This window comes from Anguilla rostrata, chromosome 14 (genome assembly GCF_018555375.3).
Source record: "Anguilla rostrata isolate EN2019 chromosome 14, ASM1855537v3, whole genome shotgun sequence".
Lineage (NCBI taxonomy): Eukaryota > Metazoa > Chordata > Actinopteri > Anguilliformes > Anguillidae > Anguilla > Anguilla rostrata.
Genome location: NC_057946.1, coordinates 232,941 through 252,873, shown reverse-complemented (window position 1 = coordinate 252,873; position 19,933 = coordinate 232,941). Strand labels below are relative to the sequence as shown.

The 19,933-nt window shown below is 41.2% G+C and overlaps 2 protein-coding genes across 3 annotated transcripts; both read left to right on the top strand.

Annotated features, from left to right (window-relative positions):
* Positions 1–908: 908 nt before the first annotated feature.
* Positions 909–7,804, top strand: LOC135239022 (ubiquitin-conjugating enzyme E2 L3-like). Its single transcript, XM_064307345.1, has 4 exons — positions 909–1,068; positions 5,498–5,593; positions 6,376–6,562; positions 6,868–7,804. Exons 1-4 carry the CDS (start codon positions 1,045–1,047, stop codon positions 7,020–7,022), a joined length of 462 nt encoding a protein of 153 aa, XP_064163415.1. The 5' UTR covers positions 909–1,044; the 3' UTR covers positions 7,023–7,804.
* Positions 7,805–14,255: 6,451 nt separating this feature from the next.
* LOC135239616 (stromal cell-derived factor 2-like) lies at positions 14,256–18,449 on the top strand. Of its 2 annotated transcripts, none has more exons than XM_064308416.1 (3): positions 14,256–15,480; positions 16,476–16,672; positions 17,013–18,449. In XM_064308416.1, exons 1-3 carry the CDS (start codon positions 15,297–15,299, stop codon positions 17,289–17,291), a joined length of 660 nt encoding a protein of 219 aa, XP_064164486.1. In that variant the 5' UTR covers positions 14,256–15,296; the 3' UTR covers positions 17,292–18,449. The 2 variants fall into 2 exon arrangements, with proteins under 2 accessions (XP_064164486.1, XP_064164485.1); XM_064308415.1 differs by having other exon boundaries at positions 14,263–15,484; positions 16,480–16,672.
* The last annotated feature ends 1,484 nt before the right edge of the window (positions 18,450–19,933 follow it).

Below are 19,933 nucleotides of genomic sequence, written 5' to 3'. Positions count from 1 at the left end.
TATTTACTTCATAAAATTCACTTCATAATTCATAAATGTGGAAATAATAACATTTTGCTCCTTTAAAATAAATAAATAAATAAAATAAGAATGGCGTTTTTAAATAAGAGAGCTGAAAGTTGCCAGGTTGGTTCTTTCTGGCACTGCACGTACATTTCTGATGCATAGCCCACTGAAAGGACACACAGCTGCCAATCACCACGCTGCCCAGTAAGCATCATTGACCAATTCCCGATCCTCATGCAGATGAATAAGAACTGTGTGGCTTTCAGGACAAAACTTGTTTTAAATCTCAGGTTAATAAAACAGCTTGATATAATTGCATTTGTTTTCGTTGGTTACTAATATATAATATAACTATTCAAAATAATAGTTTTTATTGTGCGCTGTGATTAAATTAAGTAATTTGGAAATACTGCGGTTTCCCGCATTCGGAATTTGTGATTTGTTTGATTATATGACGTTTCGCTTGTGAGCTACTGAAGTCGGAAGGCCGAATATCATTCGCCATTTCCTGAATGGTTGTGCTGGCACTAAATTGCCTAAAACAACTAAACCTGATAACAACTATTATTTAGTTATTTTTTAGGTTAGGTTACCATCAAGCTCGGTGCAACTACTCTGTAACTGACACAGAGATATTTGCTAACATAAAAAATGCTAACATGAAAGTAAGGAGAGTGAGATATTACAGGTGACCTATCCAGATTTTCAGGATTTTACAAATCCCCATTTTATGTAAGGCGACTTCAGGCTAGTGCTTGGACATAATTGTAAAGCATTTCTATGCATATTAGCCGAATATCTTCTTTGGAATTTTTGAATATTCTCATAAAGACAAACTTACAAACTATTTATTATTTTTAAACTTTAAATATATACGTTCATGATTGAACGTTGCATGTTTAGTTATCTGCTGCGCAAATCCGCATTGATACCTGTTACCGTAAGCAGTAGGAAGCACACAGTTCTGTTGTAGGAAGTACTGCGCGAGCTTTATCCGTCCTGCCGCCGTGTATTCTGGGACCAGTAAGCAAATGCAAGATGGGGAGCAAGCGGCTGTGCAAGGTAAATATGTGGACCAGTCAGTTTTCTTATCTATAAAATACAGCCGTAAACACGCTCGATTGATTGCGTGTCTCCAACGACCAAATGCTTAAGTTACTGTAATTAATTCTCCCCACGTAATCACATTGAGAGTTTTGAAAGACTAGACTAGCTAAATATGGGTAGTCAACGGCAGTGAGTGAGTGAGCCAGCTAAGCACCGGCATGTTAGGCCGTAGTCGTAGGCTTCGGATTTATTTTTTACATGGGGAAGTGCAAAGAGCTCAGACTCGTATCATTTAGCTGCTTAGTAAATACAATTACGACAGAGAGGGTCAGTAGTAGTCATTCTGACGATAATAACGTCGAAACAGCAGATAACGTTAATGTACAATCAGCTAACTCGTGAGGAGCTAGAGCTATTAGTTGGCACCAACATTAGCTACGGCAGTTCACAATCACAATACGGTATCAAGTGAAACTTTTGAACGGGGAAGATGAGCTAACAGCTGGAAAACAGTATAACTAAACCGACATTCTCCTGTGCCTCTTGTTTGGAAATGTCTAAAATGGTTTTCGATTGCATTTAAACGAATGGCTATGGAATTTCATTCAATCAAACTCTCTTGTGTTAGGCTTCAGATAACACTGGCTATTTACTTGAAATGTGTGGCTAGCTAACGTTAGCTTAAGAGACGCTAAACTAACGTTCAGTCTAGATGCTAGCTATGATAAAGATATTCTCACCCCCGTCTGCTTTATGCCCATACACAATCAAAATGATTTATCAATGCCAGGCTATATTAAATGTTTTGAAGGCGTTAGCTATTTATTTTCTATACCGAAGGCAGGTAAGTAATTTTGGGGAAATGTTGAGTGCTATGATGTGTATCGAGCTGCCGTCATAGCTAGCTAGCTAGCTAGCTAAATGCATAAAGTTAGCTAGCTAGCTAAACAACAATAGCTAAGTATGTGTGTTCGTGAAAGCACTGTGAGTGTGACAGAACGAATCTTACGGTTGGTACTTCTTTCTTTGGTTGTGCGTAGCAGCAAGGAAATGAATATATACAGATCTAATTGTTGCTAGGTCTAAAATACTGCTGTGTCCGGGAGGATTTTGTTCGCTAGCTACATGTCATATAGCAGGAAATTCCCGTAAAGTCCTCCATGTCGAAAGCTACTGGGGTGTGGTTTTGTCTGAACTGCTTTTTCCAGTAAAACGAAACTGCGGTCTGGGCGGCAGGTTGATCAGGTTACGTAGATTTACTGCTGCGGAATTATTCATTAAAAATGTTCAAAGTATGAGGAAAGTTGTATTGTTGATACCTTGCATTTTAACAGGCCTGAGTGTGTACTGTTGTCTGTCATTGTATGCTGTTACTGTGTGCTGTTGTATGTACTGTTGTCTGATGGGTACAGTGTTGTGGAAAGGAATTTCCCCTTGGGGACAATAAAGTCTAAAGTCTAAAAGGTGGAAAATTAAATAACGAGCTGTCTTCTGGCATACATTGGTGAAATTGGTTATCAGTTAATAAAATAGTGAGCTCATGGTCAGTTAAACCTTTTTACAACTGTGTATAACTTTACCAGTGCGTGTAGCAGTGGGGTCAAAGTTGAGTTAAAAAGGATTGTGTTAATCACTTGAACACTGACCTGTTTTAAATATAAAAATGGTCCCTTTGTACGAAAGTCTTTTTGTGGTGTTCACTTGCGAGATGGCTGAGGAAGTTCTGCAAATGCAATGCTGGTACAAGCTGAGTCACTGTGCTCTGTTTGCTGTAGTTTTGTGTTTCACTTTCTGTTTTGAGTGCTGGGAAAGCAGTTGTAGCTTTTACGCACATTCAGGAAATGATAAACATCACCTTTGGTGTCCCTGGAGCAAATGAGCTTAGTTGTGACTGAGTGTGTCTCCTCACCTTACAAACACTGCGGTCACAAGGTCCATTCTGGAGCCCGAATCAGGAGCAGCAGTCCTGTGGTGTCTTCGTCGTTTAAAGGGAAGATGAAGCCCAGGTTTCTGAGCCATGATGCATGTGCTGAGCCTGTAGAAACAGGTCATCTGCAGTGTGTGCTCTGTTCCCTCAGACAAAATTCATAGTTTGAGATGCAGACATGTGCTACACACACTGACAACATTGTGGATAATGGGCCTTATCCTGATCAAGTTCATGTCCCAAATATGCTGTTCACATGCACCTTGAAATGCTTGTATGCACGGTAATCAAAGGTATCTCCGGCCAAAGCCAAGCTTAACAACAGGCAAGAATTAAGATGCATAGTAAGATTCAGATCGGGTGTGTGCTAGCCAATACCTGATCCACATAAGGTTGAAAGCATGTTTGAAAGAGGGCTGTTTAAGTGGGCTGAAAGTTGGAGGCCCTGGTAAAAATCTATCAGACGTTGTTCCATGAAATTGTAACCCAAGCCACAAATGCATTGTCCCCAGAATTTGTTGCAATGAATGCAAAAATGCAATGCAATTTTGTTGAGGGCCGAAGGGATCTTGGTCTGATGTATCCTGTCAGTGGATTGGCTGTGTATTCTGGGGCTAAACCAAGCTTGGCTTTTAAAATGATAAGTGAAGAAACTGGAAGGGAGTGTAGTTAGTCCATAATAGACCTACTTATACCAATCTCACATAAATCTATCTAGGCAGCTAGCTTAGCAGGCCATCAGCTGTATCTAACCAGTGTGCTCACAGCAATGACAGAACTTATAAATAGCACTACAAACATGGCTTAGGCTGCTTTCTTTCAGGGGTTTGTCATACTTATTCTGTTCTGTCAATGAAAGCCATTCAGCTAATTCTTTGGAAAGACGACCTTGCTAGCTCATTACAACCCAGAATGTTAGCTTCTCTGCTGATTGGTTATTGGCAGGTTTTGTTAGTGGTCTCTTTAGAGGAACACCACGTTTATTTTCCTATTTGAAATGTGCCTTATCCTCCTGGGTATTGTTAGTTGAGCAGGAAGTTATTTTCTTAGATGAGTAACTTGTGGTAGATACACAAAACTAGGCTATGTAAAGATGAAAATAAAAATGAAAGTGAAAATGAATTGATGCATTTGTGAATCCATCCATCCATTATCTGTCCCTGCTTATTCCTGATCAGTATTCAGTGTCTGCTGCTGTTCTGAGGCTGAGTGTGTGCTGCTGTTCTGAGGCTGAGTGTGTGTCTGCTGTTCTGAGGCTGAGTGTGTGTCGCTGTTCTGAGGCTGAGTGTGTGCTGCTGTTCTGAGGATGAGTGTGTGTCTGCTGTTTTGAGGCTGAGTGTGTGCTGCTGTTCTGAGGATGAGTGTGTGCTGCTGTTCTGAGGCTGAGTGTGTGCTGCTGTTCTGAATGTGTATCTGCTGGTTTGAGTGAGAGTGTGTTGATTTCTAGATGAGCTGATGTGTACACTGTTGTGATGATGAGTGAAATGTTGATGCATTTGAATCTCCATCATATCTGTCCCTGCTATTCTGAGATGAGTGTCTGCTGCTGTTCTGAGGCTGAGTGTGTGCTGCTTTCTGAGGCTGAGTGTGTCTGCTGTTCTGAGGATGAGTGTGTGCTGCTGTTCTGAGGCTGAGTGTGTGCTGCTGTTCTGAGGCTGAGTGTGTGCTGCTGTTCTGAGGCTGAGTGTGTGCTGCTGTTCTGAGGCTGAGTGTGTGCTGCTGTTCTGAGGCTGAGTGTGTGCTGCTCTTCTGAGGCTGAGTGTGGGCTGCTGTTCTGAGGATGAGTGTGTGCTGCTGTTCTGAGGCTGAGTGTGGGCTGCATGCGCTTTTCTCTGGCTCTGGGCAGTTATAGCGTGTGGTTAGATGGCGATTTGAAGGCTGAGTCTCAGCAGGAATGTAATCTGGGCTTTGGCTGGCCTGCTCCAGAACTCTGGGTGTCATGTTTGTAAGCCGTCCCTTCGTGGTTTTCGCTGTGTGCTTTGTTATTGCGTGATTCTGCCATCGTCATGCTTGGCCGTGGGGATGGTGTTTGGTTTGCACTAAACGTGGTGTTTGGTTTGCACTAAACGTAGTGCTTTACTCTCAGGCCAGAGCACCCAGCTTTAGTTTGGTCAGACCACAGAGTCTTCCAGAAGATCTCTAGGTCTGCCGCATGGCCTGTGGAAAACTCCATGTTGATTTAATGTTGGCCTTTTTCAGAAGTGGCTGCCGTTCAGCCACTCTCCCAAAATCTGAAGTGCTGAAGAGATTGTTGATCTCTGGACAGTTCCTCCCCTTTCAGCCAATGAGCAGTGCAGCCCTGTGGAGGCTGGCCTCTTGGTCACTTCTGACAGTTCCTGGTCACCTGTCGTCTTCTGGTTTCTCAGTTTGGTAAGACAGTGTGATCTCAGTGGTGTCTGGGTTGTGCCATATTTATTTTCTGTTTTGTTATAATGGACTTAATGGTGCTCCTAGAAGATTTAACTTTCTGAGTGGTTTATTTTTGCCTTGATGCATGCTTGTTTAATTGTTTTGCAGGAACTTGAAGATATCCGGAAGTCTGACATGAAAAATTTCCGTAACATCCAAGTTGAGGAAACAAATCTTCTTTGTTGGCAAGCGCTCATCGTCCCTGTAAGTATGTCACATTCTCACAGGTGCAGAATGGGTTCAGAGGAGCTCATAACATTCCAGTATATACATAAGAGAAACAGGCTCACTTCCTGTCCCGGTAAGATCTCACAGTGATAGCCACATGCTAATTGCATTCTAATTATGGAAGTGCGCTTTCTGACACGTTCCTTCGACTGCAGTCAGTTTTACTTTTGATTTTTCCGACTAGGTAATAGGGAATTGTCACACTCAAACTCCCTTTCTTTTTGCTAAGCAAGTAAGCAGATCACAAACAGCTATGCATGAAATCTAAAGACGGGACTGAACAGGTACTGATGGCCCGCTTGGCTGTCTGGGGAAGCACAGCTGTGCCAGGACAGGTACTGATGGCCTGCTTGGCTGTCTGGGGAAGCACAGCTGTGCCAGGACTCAGTACAGAGTGCTTTAGTCAGGGAGGGGGAACAGCTCTTTTGTACCAAAAACAACAACAACAAGAACAAAAAAAGCATCGGTGTTTGTACAGATGTCTCTCACCCACTTTTAACTTAAAGTTCAATAACTGCAGGCAGTGTGTGGCCTGTTGAATATAATTGTAGGTTTATTGTGGATTTTATCATTTCCATTCAGTTTCATCATTACTGATTTTTATTTTCTTAGTGTGTTACTTGCTCTTTATTTGTTGGTTTGTTGTTTTGATACGATGTGATTATTATTAGTCGTGATGTGCATTGGGCTGCAGTTTATCGCTTGAGCTGTGCAGTAAAGTGTACTAAGCTGAGGTTTTCCGGCGTGTCTTGTTGAAGGATAATGCCCCGTACGACAAAGGAGCGTTCCGGATCGAGATCGTGTTCCCCACCGAGTACCCCTTCAAGCCCCCCAGGATCATATTTAAAACCAAGATCTACCACCCCAACATCGATGAGAAAGGCCAGGTCTGCCTGCCAATTCTGAACGCTGAGAACTGGAAGCCTGCTACAAAAACAGTGCAAGGTAGGCACAGCTGGGTCCATCCAGGAGAGATCAACCACACACTGTCATAAACCCTGCCGGTCAAAGTTCAGGGAGGCATCGCACAGCTTCATGCTGTTAAGCGTGTTCTTTTCTTACTTTACAATACTTTCAGAGAGGGAGGGGGAGGGGGAGGGGGAGGGGTGGGGGTTGCTCGCACAATAGCATTCAAAGTCCACAGATGTGCACAAAGAGAATTTTAGATTTTTTTTTTCCTAGTCAGTGTGCAGTGGTTGATGGGAAATGAAGTTTTGATGTGTTTGTGTTTGTTTTCTTTCGGCCTGCAGTAATCCAGGCCCTCATCGCTCTGGTGAACGACCCGCAGCCAGAGCACCCTCTGAGGGCCGACCTGGCCGAGGAGTACTCCAAGGACCGGAAAAAATTCTTTAAGAACGCAGAAGAGTTTACAAAGAAACATGGTGAAAGGCGACCGACGGACTGATAATGGAGCCTCGCCCTCCCCGTGTCCCGTACCCGTCTGTCTGTCCCTCCATCATTCCACCGGTCCTCACACTGACACTCTCTCTCTCACGTGTCCCATACCCGTCTGTCTCTCCCTGTAGCCTCCATCATTCCACCGGTCCTCACACACACACACACACACACACACACCCTGTCTCTCCCTGTAGCCTCCATCATTCCACCGGTCCTCACACACTCACATACACACACACACACACACCCTGTCTCTCCCTGTAGCCTCCATCATTCCACCGGTCCTCACACACACACACACACACACACACACACACACCCTGTCTCTCCCTGTAGCCTCCATCATTCCACCGGTCCTCACACTGACACTCTCTCTCACACACACACACACACACCCTGTCTCTTTCTCTCAGCGCAGGACTCTGCAAAGCAAAGTTCTTCACCTCTGGGTGTTAGCTTGAGGCTCTTATGAACTTTCTGTTTTCTTAAATTAAAAAAAAGGACATAACAGGATTAAAGAAATCAATATATAAAAATACAGAGCTCAAATCAAAAGGAAAAATGGTAAAAAGTACCGTGAATTCCACTCTGTTTAAAAAAGAAAAATCACTGGTCGAGTGTAGTACACTTCCATTGCAGACACTTTTTGTTTTTTGAGTGTTTTCAAGACAATATACTATGCCTTTCAGGAGGTAATGTTGTTCATTCCCTTTTCTTTTGTCTTTAATGTGATTTCTCTTCTAAAGAAAACATGTATTTGTAAAAAAATAAATAAAAAAGTAAAGTAAATTGCAGGCGCTTAAAGCACAGGGCGGGAGCTTTGGCGGACTGCTCTGTGTTCCTTTCCGCTTCTACTTCCTGCTTACGGTGCTCTGAGATCTGCGGGACGACCTTTTAAGTTTTTAACCTTCGCTTGCAGCTCTGGGAATAATCAAAAGAAACTTGCCGCCTAGTCACCAACATTGAAGTATCAACAATTATAAAAAGGAGAAAAGTGTGTAGCTGAACATAATGATATATTTTTAAAAGATTACTGCAGAAATTATTTTTTCACTGCAATTTCCAGTACTTTCTTTGATCTGATGTCATTGAATTTAATTCTGGTATGCCTTTGTCTGGCTATTCTTTGAAAAAAAAGATTGGGCTCGTCAGCATCAAGAAATGTCTTGTAGCTATGGAAACTTTTGATCAATAATATATATATATTTGTTTTAGTTTAAAAAAAAAAAAACAAAAAAAAAAAACACATTTCAAAAAGGCATATACACCATAATTGAGGTAGAATAAGATCCACAATACTAGTGATATACATATGTATAAATATTTATCTTACAAAAATACAGAGAAAATCATTGAGAAATAGTCAATGTAATTAATAATCACATAGCTGCCCCTTTATATGGTGTGCCTCAGTGAGCCGTGAGCTGCTGTCATTCAGGGTATCGTTCTGATTGTGTGATAAGATCACGCATAAAAAATCTCCATCATATTCAGCTGAAAAGTACTCTTCATATTTTAATTTGTGCAGTAATAAGTTTCATAATTTTTCATTTTCATCACACACCCATATTTGAAGTTTAGGGTTGGCTTTTCACAACATCATGACCTATTTGTGCTTGTACATATGCACACTTAATCATTTGAAAAACATATGTGCACATATATCAACCATTTGTCTCAAGTCCTGCATAGCCCCTTGTGTGAAAGGTGACAAATTAATTACCTCTAACTGTGGCCATTTAAGAGATAATGTGTTTTAAACAGTTTTTAACTAGTCGTTTGTAAAGGTTAAAAATGGTGATGCGGACCTGCAGTTAAGTCACTGGATCCGTTGGGGTAGTCGATGTCGTATGCAAAGCGTGTCTAATGCTTACACAGCACCCGCAGGTTTCAGGTGTGGATGACGTGTACATGGACACCCATTACAGCAGACATAAATTGTATAAAAGTATGGTTCTTTTTCTCTCCCCAACCTGCTCCAAGCTTGCTTAACAAGAACAGTACAAAACTTCAGCTCACCACAATATTAAATTCCAGGGTTTGATGTTGGCAAAAAATTACATTTACGTTTGAGGTATTTAGCAGAAAATATCTAGAGCAACTTAGTTTACATTCTTTATAGGAAATTAAGTCATACAGCTGAAGTTAAGCACCCTGTACTGGGATACAGACCCTGAGGCAGAGCCCAGCCGGGTACCGACCCTGAGGCAGTGCCCAGCCGGGTACCGACCCTGAGTCAGTGCCCAGCCGGGTACCGACCCGGAGGCAGAGCCCAGCCGGGTACCGACCCTGAGTCAGTGCCCAGCCGGGTACCGACCCGGAGGCAGAGCCCAGCCGGGTACCGACCCTGAGGCAGAGCCCAGCCGGGTACCGACCCTGAGGCAGTCCTATTCTCTTACCACCATGTTATCACGCTGCCCAGCTGGATTAATAAACTAAAGCTACTCATGGGTACTGCACACGGAAGAGCCTTGAATGAATTTGAAGGATTATTGGATGAAAGCAAAAATGGTGCTCCTCAATTAACCGTGAAACTCTAAAGCAGGTTTCAGTTGCCACAAATTAATCAGAGTTTATGTAATTCTTCGTATGGACACATTAGTAATACAGTGTCAGTGTGTGCTAGACGTCAGTTTAAGGAATATCCCTATGCTGAAAAACAACTAGACACTAAAAACTTGATTATGAAAATACTTTTTTATTTTATATTGCTTATGTAGTGGGGAAAGTGAGCGAGGTGTTGAAGTGGAGGTTTATTCTGCAGCAGTGTCAGCCAAGTGCCTTTCTCTGTGCTTGAGTGAAGCAGCATGCCCACACGGCCATTTTGCTCTGGTGAGGCGCTGGGTATCGCTGGAGCAGCTCAGTGCGGGGCTGCAGAGACAGCCGTTACTGTGAGACTTTCCATCACCAGTTTTAGTCCAAAAGCTAAACTCGCTGAAATGTGTTTCGCCATCTTGTGACTCTTTGTTAGTGCAAGTGTTTGATATATAGTTCAGTATAATAAACATAGTTTTCAGTTTCTCTTTGTCTTGTGGGGGAATTGTGTACATTATGTAGTTGGTTATTCCATCAGAGATGCTCATACTGTGTAATTTGGTCCAATGGGAAGTCAAACGCCACTTTATAATTCTCAGTCTGTCACTAGTTAAAATGTTTTATTGACATGTACTTGTGAGTACTTTTGAATAAAATTGATATACATCAGTACTTGTGAAAGCCACTCAGATTCGCAGTTTATGAACATTTATTCGTAATCCCTGATCGGTAAACGAGGGGCAATGCGATTGGAGGATCGTAAACGAGGGGCAATGCGATTGGAGGATCGTAAACGAGGGGCAATGCGATTGGAGGACCCTTATTGATTGGTCAGTTGGTCAGTGCAGGGCCTGTGCTCCTGGTGTCTGAGAGCCGTGTCGCTGCCCAGTGCATCCGTTACTCAGCACTAAACGGATCATTTAAAGCAGCTAATAGTGCTGCAGTCAACTTTATATGCTCTCATTTTCATTCTCCACAAATGGTTCAGTTTTACTGACCCGCTGTCCACACTTTCAGCAATTAGGGCCTGTTTTAAAAATGTTACCTGTCTAAAAGAATAATTTGCCACATAGCACAAAACAAAATGAAAGCCTAAGTTAATCTGATTAAAAAGTCATGGGATGTGAGGCAATTATTTGATATGGCGGGCAGTTATTTTGGCATAATATGTAGTTATGAACAAACAGCTTTTTAAATTTCACTGGAAACCAAATGTGAGCATGTGCAGTAGGGCACTGAGGACCAGGTTTGATTTCCCTGTAGTAAATTAAATATGAGGCCTCTGACTCTGGTGGGGATGCCATCTCGGATGCTTACAGTACAGTCAAACGCATGTAGCCTTGTGGCCATGCAGTCTCCAACAAAGGCAGCTTGTGCGGACCAGACTAAAGAAAAGAAAATGTGAAAGATTAAAAGACTTTTTAAAACGCTTAAACGCATGCGCTGAGTGTAGAAGGAAATGTTCAACGCTGTGGTCGGCAGAGGGAGAGAGAAAGAGAAAGAGAGCGAGAGCGACCCGCCTTTCGGGAGTGCGTCTCGGGGTTTAAGGGTTCTCTTCAGAATCCTCATCCTCCCCACCTGTGTGAACCTCAAACACCGGTAAGGCAGACCTGCTGACCACAAACAAGCTATACCGTATTGTCCAACCACTGCTTAAAATGGCTTTCCACATCATTGCATATAGTCATTGGTTGCAGCCATTGTGAAGTGTTTTTTTGAATCTATTTTGTGGAATTAGTGAGGTGTGTGCACGTGAACATTTACCCTATCCCAGCATGCATTTCCTGTGGACAGCTGGAGTGTGCATCCAGATTGTAATTACATATACCTACCACGGGTGGGGTACCCCACTCAATTGCTGATTGCTTGGGGCAACGTGAAATCTTCAGCCAGTTAAAAAGTCTGACTAAGTGAATACAGGGTTGTTTGTAACACTAAAAGTAATTAGCACTTTGAGTGGCTCGTTAAATTGAGCAGTGTACGGCTGTATATAAAGGAAATTAATTGTTTGTGAATTGAATTCTCTAAAGCCCAGTTCAGGCCAAATATTCACAATGAACCCATTTGAGAATGTTACTGGGAGGAGGGGCAGCAGGCCATTCAGTCTATTCCCATGTGGGGAGTTTCAGAGCGGGACAGCCGCCAGTTGCACTGAGTTGCGAATTTTTGGTTTGACCTGCGCTTCAGATAATTCATTCTGAAACATGGAAATGAGAGCCCTATACGGCAGATACTGACAGTCAAAACAAATGTAGACTACCGCTTAGCCACAGTACTGTTCCTCAAACAGATCAGGGTCGGAAATGAAAATGGCATTTTTGAAACGTACTGATAATGCGCCTACTAGATCTACATCCTTAATGATTCATGTTGGGTTTGTTAATCGGTATTGGCGGACTTTAGCTACGGTTAGGCACTTGAGTAAATTGTTTTCTTGAAAAAACTTCATTCTCTGCAGCTCAGTCAGTGGCTTAATGACTGTTGGTAAATCCTGTGAATTATCGCTCGACCTTGCTACAGGCTAAGAGGCTGTTTTCCCAGTCACTTAAAAGTCCTCTTTATTGCACTTAAATGCAGCATAACATTTTATCTGAAAGCAAATACACAGCATTCCAACTTCTGCAAATACTGCAAACTACTGCACATGAATAATCATGTTCGCTACCATTTGTGATTTCTGTAGACAGTGATATATGAGTCTTATATGAGAATAATATTGTCCCTTTTCACGTGACATAGTGTGTTCTGAAGCAGTGTAAGTTGTACCATGCCCAATTGGGGAAGGACAGTGAGCATGCTCCCGCACACCCAGAATGAGGAGCCAGTGAGCACGCTCCCGCACACCCAGAGCGAGGAGCCAGTGAGCACGCTCCCGCACACCCAGAGTGAGGAGCCATTGAGCACGCTCCCGCACACCCAGAGCGAGGAGCCAGTGAGCACGCTCGCACACCAGTGGAGCCATTGAGCACGCTCACCGCACACCCAGAGCGAGGAAACCAGTGCACGCTCCGCACACCCAGAGCGAGAGCCATTGAGCACGCTCCCTCACACCAGGTTGAGCAGTGAGGAGCCATTGTGAGCACGCTCCCGCACACCCAGAAGAGGAGCCAGTGAGCACGCTCCCGCACACCCAAGGAGCGAGGAGCCAGTTTAGCACGCTCCCGCACACCCAGAGTGAGGAGCCATGAGCACGCTCCCGCACACCCAGAGGAGGAGCCATTGAGCACGCTCCCGCACACCCAGAGTGAGGAGTGAGGAGGCCAGTGAGCACGCTCCCGCACACCCAGAGCGAGGAGCCAGTGAGCACGCTCCCGCACACCCAGAGTGAGGAGCCATTGAGCACGCTCCCGCACACCCAGAGTGAGGAGTGAGAAGGCCAGTGAGCACGCTCCCGCACACCCAGAGTGAGGAGCCATTGAGCACGCTCCCGCACACCCAGAGTGAGGAGTGAGAAGGCCAGTGAGCACGCTCCCGCACACCCATGTCCGTGTTTTCAGTCATCTCTACTGAATCTGTTGCTTTAACCTGTGAAAAGAAAAAAGAAATATTTCATCTAACGAGACCTCACTCAAATGCTTTATGTGTTTATTAAAAGTTTACCAGGGAAGTCGATTAAGATCATAGTTCCCTATGATGGCCTAGGGAAGGAATAGGGAATGTGGGAATGTGACTGGATGTATTTGACTTTGCTGAGAACAGTTTGATTTTAAATATTTTATTATTTTTTTTAGGGGCAGCATGTATAGGATTGAATGGCCATTTTGGGGGACTTTGCCCATCCCATAATTCCAAATTGGTAGAGTGAAAATGCACAGAATCCATGGCATAAATACCTGGGAAGGTGGTCTTCAAGAATATATTGGAGTTTGCTGAAAACAGTTTGGGATAATTATTTTATGGATCTTTTAATAAGCACCATCTATCCAATTTAATGGGCATTTTGGATGATTTTGCCATCCCATAATTCCAAATTGCTACAGTAAAAAAGCACGGAATCCATGGCATGAATATCTGGGAAGGTGGTCTTCAAGAATGCAATGGACTTTGCAGAAAACAATTTCATTAAATTATTTTATTGAATTTTTAATAAGCACCATCTATAGAATTTAATAGCCATTTTGGAGGAATTTGCCATACCATAATTACAAATTCCTACAGTAAAAATGCACAGAATCCATGGTGTGAATTTCTGGGAAGGTGATCTTCAAGAATATATTGGAGTTTGCATTAAACAGTTTAATTTTATTATTTTATAGAATTTTTAATAAGCACCATCTATAGAATTGCAGGCATTTTGTAGAATTTTGCCATCCCATAATTCCAAATTCTTACAGTATAAATGCGTGGATTCTGTTGCATGAATACCTGGGAAGGTGTTGTTCAAGAATATATTGGACTTCGCAGTTACAGTTTGATTTCATAAGTTTATTGAATTTTTAAAAATGGTATGTATAGAATTTAATGACCAATATTTGAGGATTTTGCCATCCCATAATTCCAGATTCCTACAGTAAAAATACACAAACACCTTTGCACGAATACCTGGGAAGCAGCACTTCAAAAATCTAGTTGAGTTTTCGCAAAACTATTTGATTAGATTATTTTATGGATTTTTTTAAAACGGCATGAATTTAACGTAATTCCCATTTTATTTATTTATTTTGTTTTATTTTATTTATGTATTCAGTTCTCTTTCTTTCTTTGTTGGACTATTGAAAGCGCAAGTAGTAACTTTATCCGCGGTAGATTGCGTCACAATCGGGTTACCGTAAAGAGCAATGAAGACCGTGCACGAAATATTTTGGTGCGGAAGGCGTGACCGCAGTCTTTCAGCGGAGTCCCGACATCCTGCCTTCTTGAACAACCTACGTCAATACCGATACGGACTATTAAAGCAAGTGGCAACCAAATAGATTCAAATAATGTATCATCTCCGTCACACTTAAGTGAAATGTGTTCGTGAATTGTAGCTTCTGTCTACCGAGACATGAATAAGATGGTGGCCACATACTTCCTGTACTTCCGCTCGATCCCCAAACTCAATTGAACGAGACAGCGGGGACAATTGGGACGACATCACGTGACCAAGTGTAACAGCCAAGAAATTAGACTTTTGGAACATTTATTAGCGAGGGAGCTGGCTATCCTCAGTCAATAGCTACAGTCTTAAATACAGTTGACTTATACGGGATATATTATGCAAAATCTTTATGCATAATACTTTTTATGCTAAATGTTTTCGTTTGAAGATGTAAAGACATTTTCCCAAAATGCTTCCAATACATAATTAATTCGTATTTCAAATGTTTAGTTAAATATTCAATGTTTAGCGCTTGCTAAAAGTCCAAAACACGAGCGTGGCATTAGTTTGGGACGTATTTAGCATCATAAACATATAGCCCCCGAATCTCTTGATCATTAATTTTAAAATCTGCAAATGCACTTGATTATGCACTACTATGTGTAAGTAGGCAATGTAAAGCTAACTAATCTTTGTGGTTTTTCCGGGCTGACGTACGTGGAACATCGAGCAGCCAATCACCAGGAGGGATTCAAAACGGAACCATTGAGATCCTCGTTTTATTTAATTCCGGCAGCTCACCGGCCAATCGCGAAACCGCATGTGGACACTTTGTTACTCTGTACCTGTCAAGTTGTGGTTGGTCGGCATCCATGAAAGTGGCCGTTTTATTTGAAACATATCCGCTCTGTCTGGAACCAATAAAATAAACTCCGTGGCTGAACAATGCATTTAATAAACCCGCTCCGCATGCACATCTTTATAAGATTGTTCATGGTGATCTGTATTGCATTACAATGCGATTGTCGAGAAACTGAATTCAACTATGTCACCTGCGGTTCCTTATTGAAATTACTCAACACACGGCACAACGTTAGACTCCACTCCCATGATGTCAAATACGGCTCAGGCAAGTTTCGTAAAAATGCTCTCCTATTATGAGAACTCTGTTTACGTTTGTATTTAGCCTACATCGCAGTTAAGAAGTAAGAGGTGCGCGAGTTTTTTGAAATATCGGAGAATTAAACGTGAGCATACCATCCATCTGTTGTTGCGTAAGGCATCGTGTTGGTTAGGCTAATATCGCTTGTATCTTAGACCGGCTCAGAAGTATGAAAGTGCAGAAGTATCTTGCCCTGTCATGCAGGCTAGTCTTTATGTATACTAAGATGTATTGGGACTCGATAGGTTCATTGACAGGTAGGCTTTCGTATCGAGTGTAGCCTATATTTCTAGAAATTAAAATTAATTTCAATTTTGGCATTCATTGGAAATGATAGTTCTATGTTGGTGCATTGTCCAGATGCCCTACACGTTCCCAGCGACTGATACAGTGCAAGACAGACTGCACTGCAGCTAAAATAAAAGGACGAGATGGACCTAAATGTCTGTGATTGTCATTAAACTTTCTTATTGCCAGTGTCCCTGGAGAAACTTTGCATCTCGACAAAAACAATATTATATATTTACTTGCGTTATGGTTAAAGCACGTGATTTTGCACCGACTACATTGGTTTAGTTATGAGACATTTGCTGCGCATAGTGTTGAATAACAAATGAATTAGTCAAAATATTACACAAACTAATAATAAATAAATAAATACCTAAAAATAGAACTATTTGTGGAGTGCTTCTGTTGCAAGAGGGTGCAAGATTATGTAAAGTATACTTTTAGATCATAAAAGTAAACTTTACATAAAAGAAATATAATGAAGTGAAAACGTATAAATTTTTTTTTTTTTTTTTTTTGCATGACAGTCAGTATATTTTCATAATATTGTTAGTGTTTGAGGTTGTTTTAAGAGCTCTCTGGTTTGGTTAAAAAGCCTTTTTAAGTAAAGTTTGATGCAGGGTAAAATGACAGTTGTCACCCACCCCCCCCCCCCCCCCCCCCCCCCCCCCCAGGGAGTGGGCAGCAGGCGGTCACTGGAGTGGAGAGTGCAGATGATGCCAACAGTTACTGGCGCATCGGGGCACGGTCTGGAGAGATCTGCCAGCGAGGAGTGCCCGTGCAGTGCGGGCAAGCCATCCGGATCACCCACGCCAACACCGGGCGCAACCTCCACACACACCACTTTGTGTCTCCCCTGTCAGGCAACCAGGTAACACATAACATCCCTGCACCCACTATCGGACTTCTAACTCACCATTCCGCCTGTTCTGGGCCCAAGGATAGGGTTAGCATTAAGGTTACATAATTCATAAGATTATAGTCTTGCCACCAAAAAAAGAAAAATGACTAAATGGTGCAACTATTTGTCATCGACAAACTCTTGAGTCTGAAAATCACAATATAAATACAATGTATTGTCAATATGGCTATTATTATTATTATTATTATTAGCTCAAAATGAATGATGAATCCAGTCAAGGGATGAAACCGACCTCTCAGGAATCTCATTTGCTCCTGTGACTTTGATTGGCTGCGTTTCCCCCTCGCAGGAAGTGAGTGCGTTCGGGGAGAACGGGGAAGGAGATGACCTGGACGTGTGGACGGTGCAGTGCAGCGGGACTCACTGGGGGCGGGGCGAGGCGGTGCGCTTCAAACACCCGGGAACCAATGTGTTCCTCAGCATCACTGGAGAACAGTACGGTCATCCAATCAGAGGCCAGCGCGAGGTCCACGGCATGCACACCGCCAATCACAACAGCTACTGGAAAGCCATGGAGGGCGTGTTCATCAAGACCAGCGTTCAGCTGCCGAGGCACGATGAGCTCTGACGACTGCTGCTGCTGCTGCTGCTGCTTCCTTTATTTATTTATTCTGCACTTTTTCTTCATTACAAATTGTCCTGAACATGTGAATATTTCCTGTGATTTCCAGCTTGCACAGGCACACTTTGGTTTCAAAGCCATATTGAGGACCATTGCATATAAAGCCCTATTCCAGGGGTGGCCAGCCCAGGTCCTGGGGAGCCACAGGGTCTGCTGGTTTTTGTTTTTACTCGGCACTTAATTGATCAATAAAGCAGTTAATTACACAGTTAACGCACCTCACCTGGTTTCTTTTGTCTAAGCGGTTGGTGTATTTATGGTGAAAACAAAAACCAGCAGACCCTGCGGCTATCCAGGACCAGGGTTGGCCACCCCTTCTCTATTCTCTCTATTGCAGTGGTCTCCAACCCTGGTCCTGGAAAGCTACAGGGTCTGCTGGTTTTTATAGTGCCTCTGCACTTCATGAATCATTTAGAGCAGCTGATTACACAGTTAACTCAACTCACCTGGTGTGTTGGGTCTTAACTGGGTGCTGATTTTAGGGTGAAAACAAAAACCAGCAGATCCTGTAGCTCTCCAGGACCAGGGTTGGAGACCACTGCTCTATTGACTTGGGTTGGTAAAAATGTTATGAGTTTTTCTTTTGTTTGTTTTTTTGTGAAATAGTTGAACTGGAAAATTGTGACCAAAAAAATCACCATTTAATGAAAAGGATTTTCCTGGGATTTTAGAAAGGCCACAAACACAATTTAGTCAGCTGTATTTTAAGAATAGAGAATGTTAGTTTGCTTTTTTTTCATGTGTTTTGGTCTGCTTTGAAAAATAAAATTGTAAATTTCTTTTTTTATTCAGATGGAGAGGGAATTGTGTAAACATAAAACCATGGTGAAATAAATGAATAGAAATAATTTGATAAAAAGTGTGTTTCAGTGCAAAAACAAGAAATATCAGACTATTGTCTTATGTCCAAAAAGCTTTTGAATTCTAATTTAGACTTTCAGGTATATCTGAAATATTTTATGCAAAACCACTGTGAAAGAAATTCATAGAATTGTGTTTGTTAAAATGTATGATGAAAATGTGTTCCAATGGAAAACAGGTAAAAACATAAGACTATCGCCTTATATCTAAACAGTAATAAAATCAAAAATTTTTAAACTCTCATTTTGTCTTTCATATGTATTGTAAATATTTTTATGTAACAACCACTGTGAAGGAAATGCATAGAAATTGTTATTAATACTTCATGATGAAAATGTGCTTTAGTGGAAAAACATGCATAAGTCTATAGTCCACGTAGTGGATTAAATGCAAAAAAAAATGTCTATGTTTTTATTTATTCAGATGGATAGGAAATTGTGTTGACATAAAACCATGGTGAAATGAAAGGATAGAAAAGTTTCTGAATAACTTAATCATGAAAAATGCATTTCAGTGGAAAAATAGGAAATTGTGTAAGACTATATTCTCATGTCCAAATATTGTCAAAGACGCAAAAACAATTTCAAGTATTTTTTCATTTAAATGAATTTGTATTAATAGCCTAGTGAAATAAGTTAATAGAAATGTTTTTGATGAAATTTATGATGAAAAATGTGTTTCAGTGGAAAAACAATAAAACATACAAGACAATAGTCTTATGTCCAAACAGTGAAAAAATGCAAAATTTTGTCTTTCAAATGTATACAAAATATTTTTATGTAACAACCACGGTTGAAGAAATGCATGGAAGTGGGTTTTTAGACATTTATAATGAAAATGTTTCAGTGGAAAAACAATAAAGCATATAAGACCATAGTCTTTTGTCCAAATAGTGAAAAAAATGCAGAAATTTAAAAACTCTAATTTTGTCTTTCATGTCCCAAATTTTTTTAATGTAACATCCTGTGAAAGAAAGGCATAGAAATTGCTATTAATACTTCATGATGAAAATATGTTTCAGTGGTGACCAAACCATATTGTCTTATGTTGTCATGATGAAAAAAATGCAAAAAAAATTAAGTCCTTTTTTGATTCAGATGGATAGGGAATCACGTTAACATAAAACCATGGTGAAAGAAATGAATAGTAATGTTTTTGAAGAAAAATATGATGAAAAATTTGTTTCAGTGGGAAAACGGGTAAATACATAATGCTACAGTCTTACGTCCAAATATTGTAAAAAATATTTTATAAATCCAAAATGGATAGGAAATATTTTCTGTGTTAAAAGCATGGTTTTTGTAATTTTTTTATTCAGATGGAACTTTTACATCTTTATGTTTTTTGTAAATGCCGAAGGACATTTATGCTGAAATATGTGTTTCAGTGGAAAAACAGTAAAACACATGCCTATAATCTTATGGCCAAAAACTGGGGGAAAATGCACAAATTAAAATAGTATAATTTTCTTTATTCTGATGGATAGGAAATCATGTTGACCATAAACCACAGTTAAATTAATAGAAATTTACTTGAGGACATTTATAATGGAAAATGTGTTACTGTCTTATGTATATACATGTATATATATATATATATATATATATATATATACACACACACACATTTCTGCTCATAGAGACAATTTCATTCTCATTCATTTAGTCAGATACTAATGTGACCATTACTTTGTCTCATTAAAAAAAGAGTTTTTAAAAAATCTATGC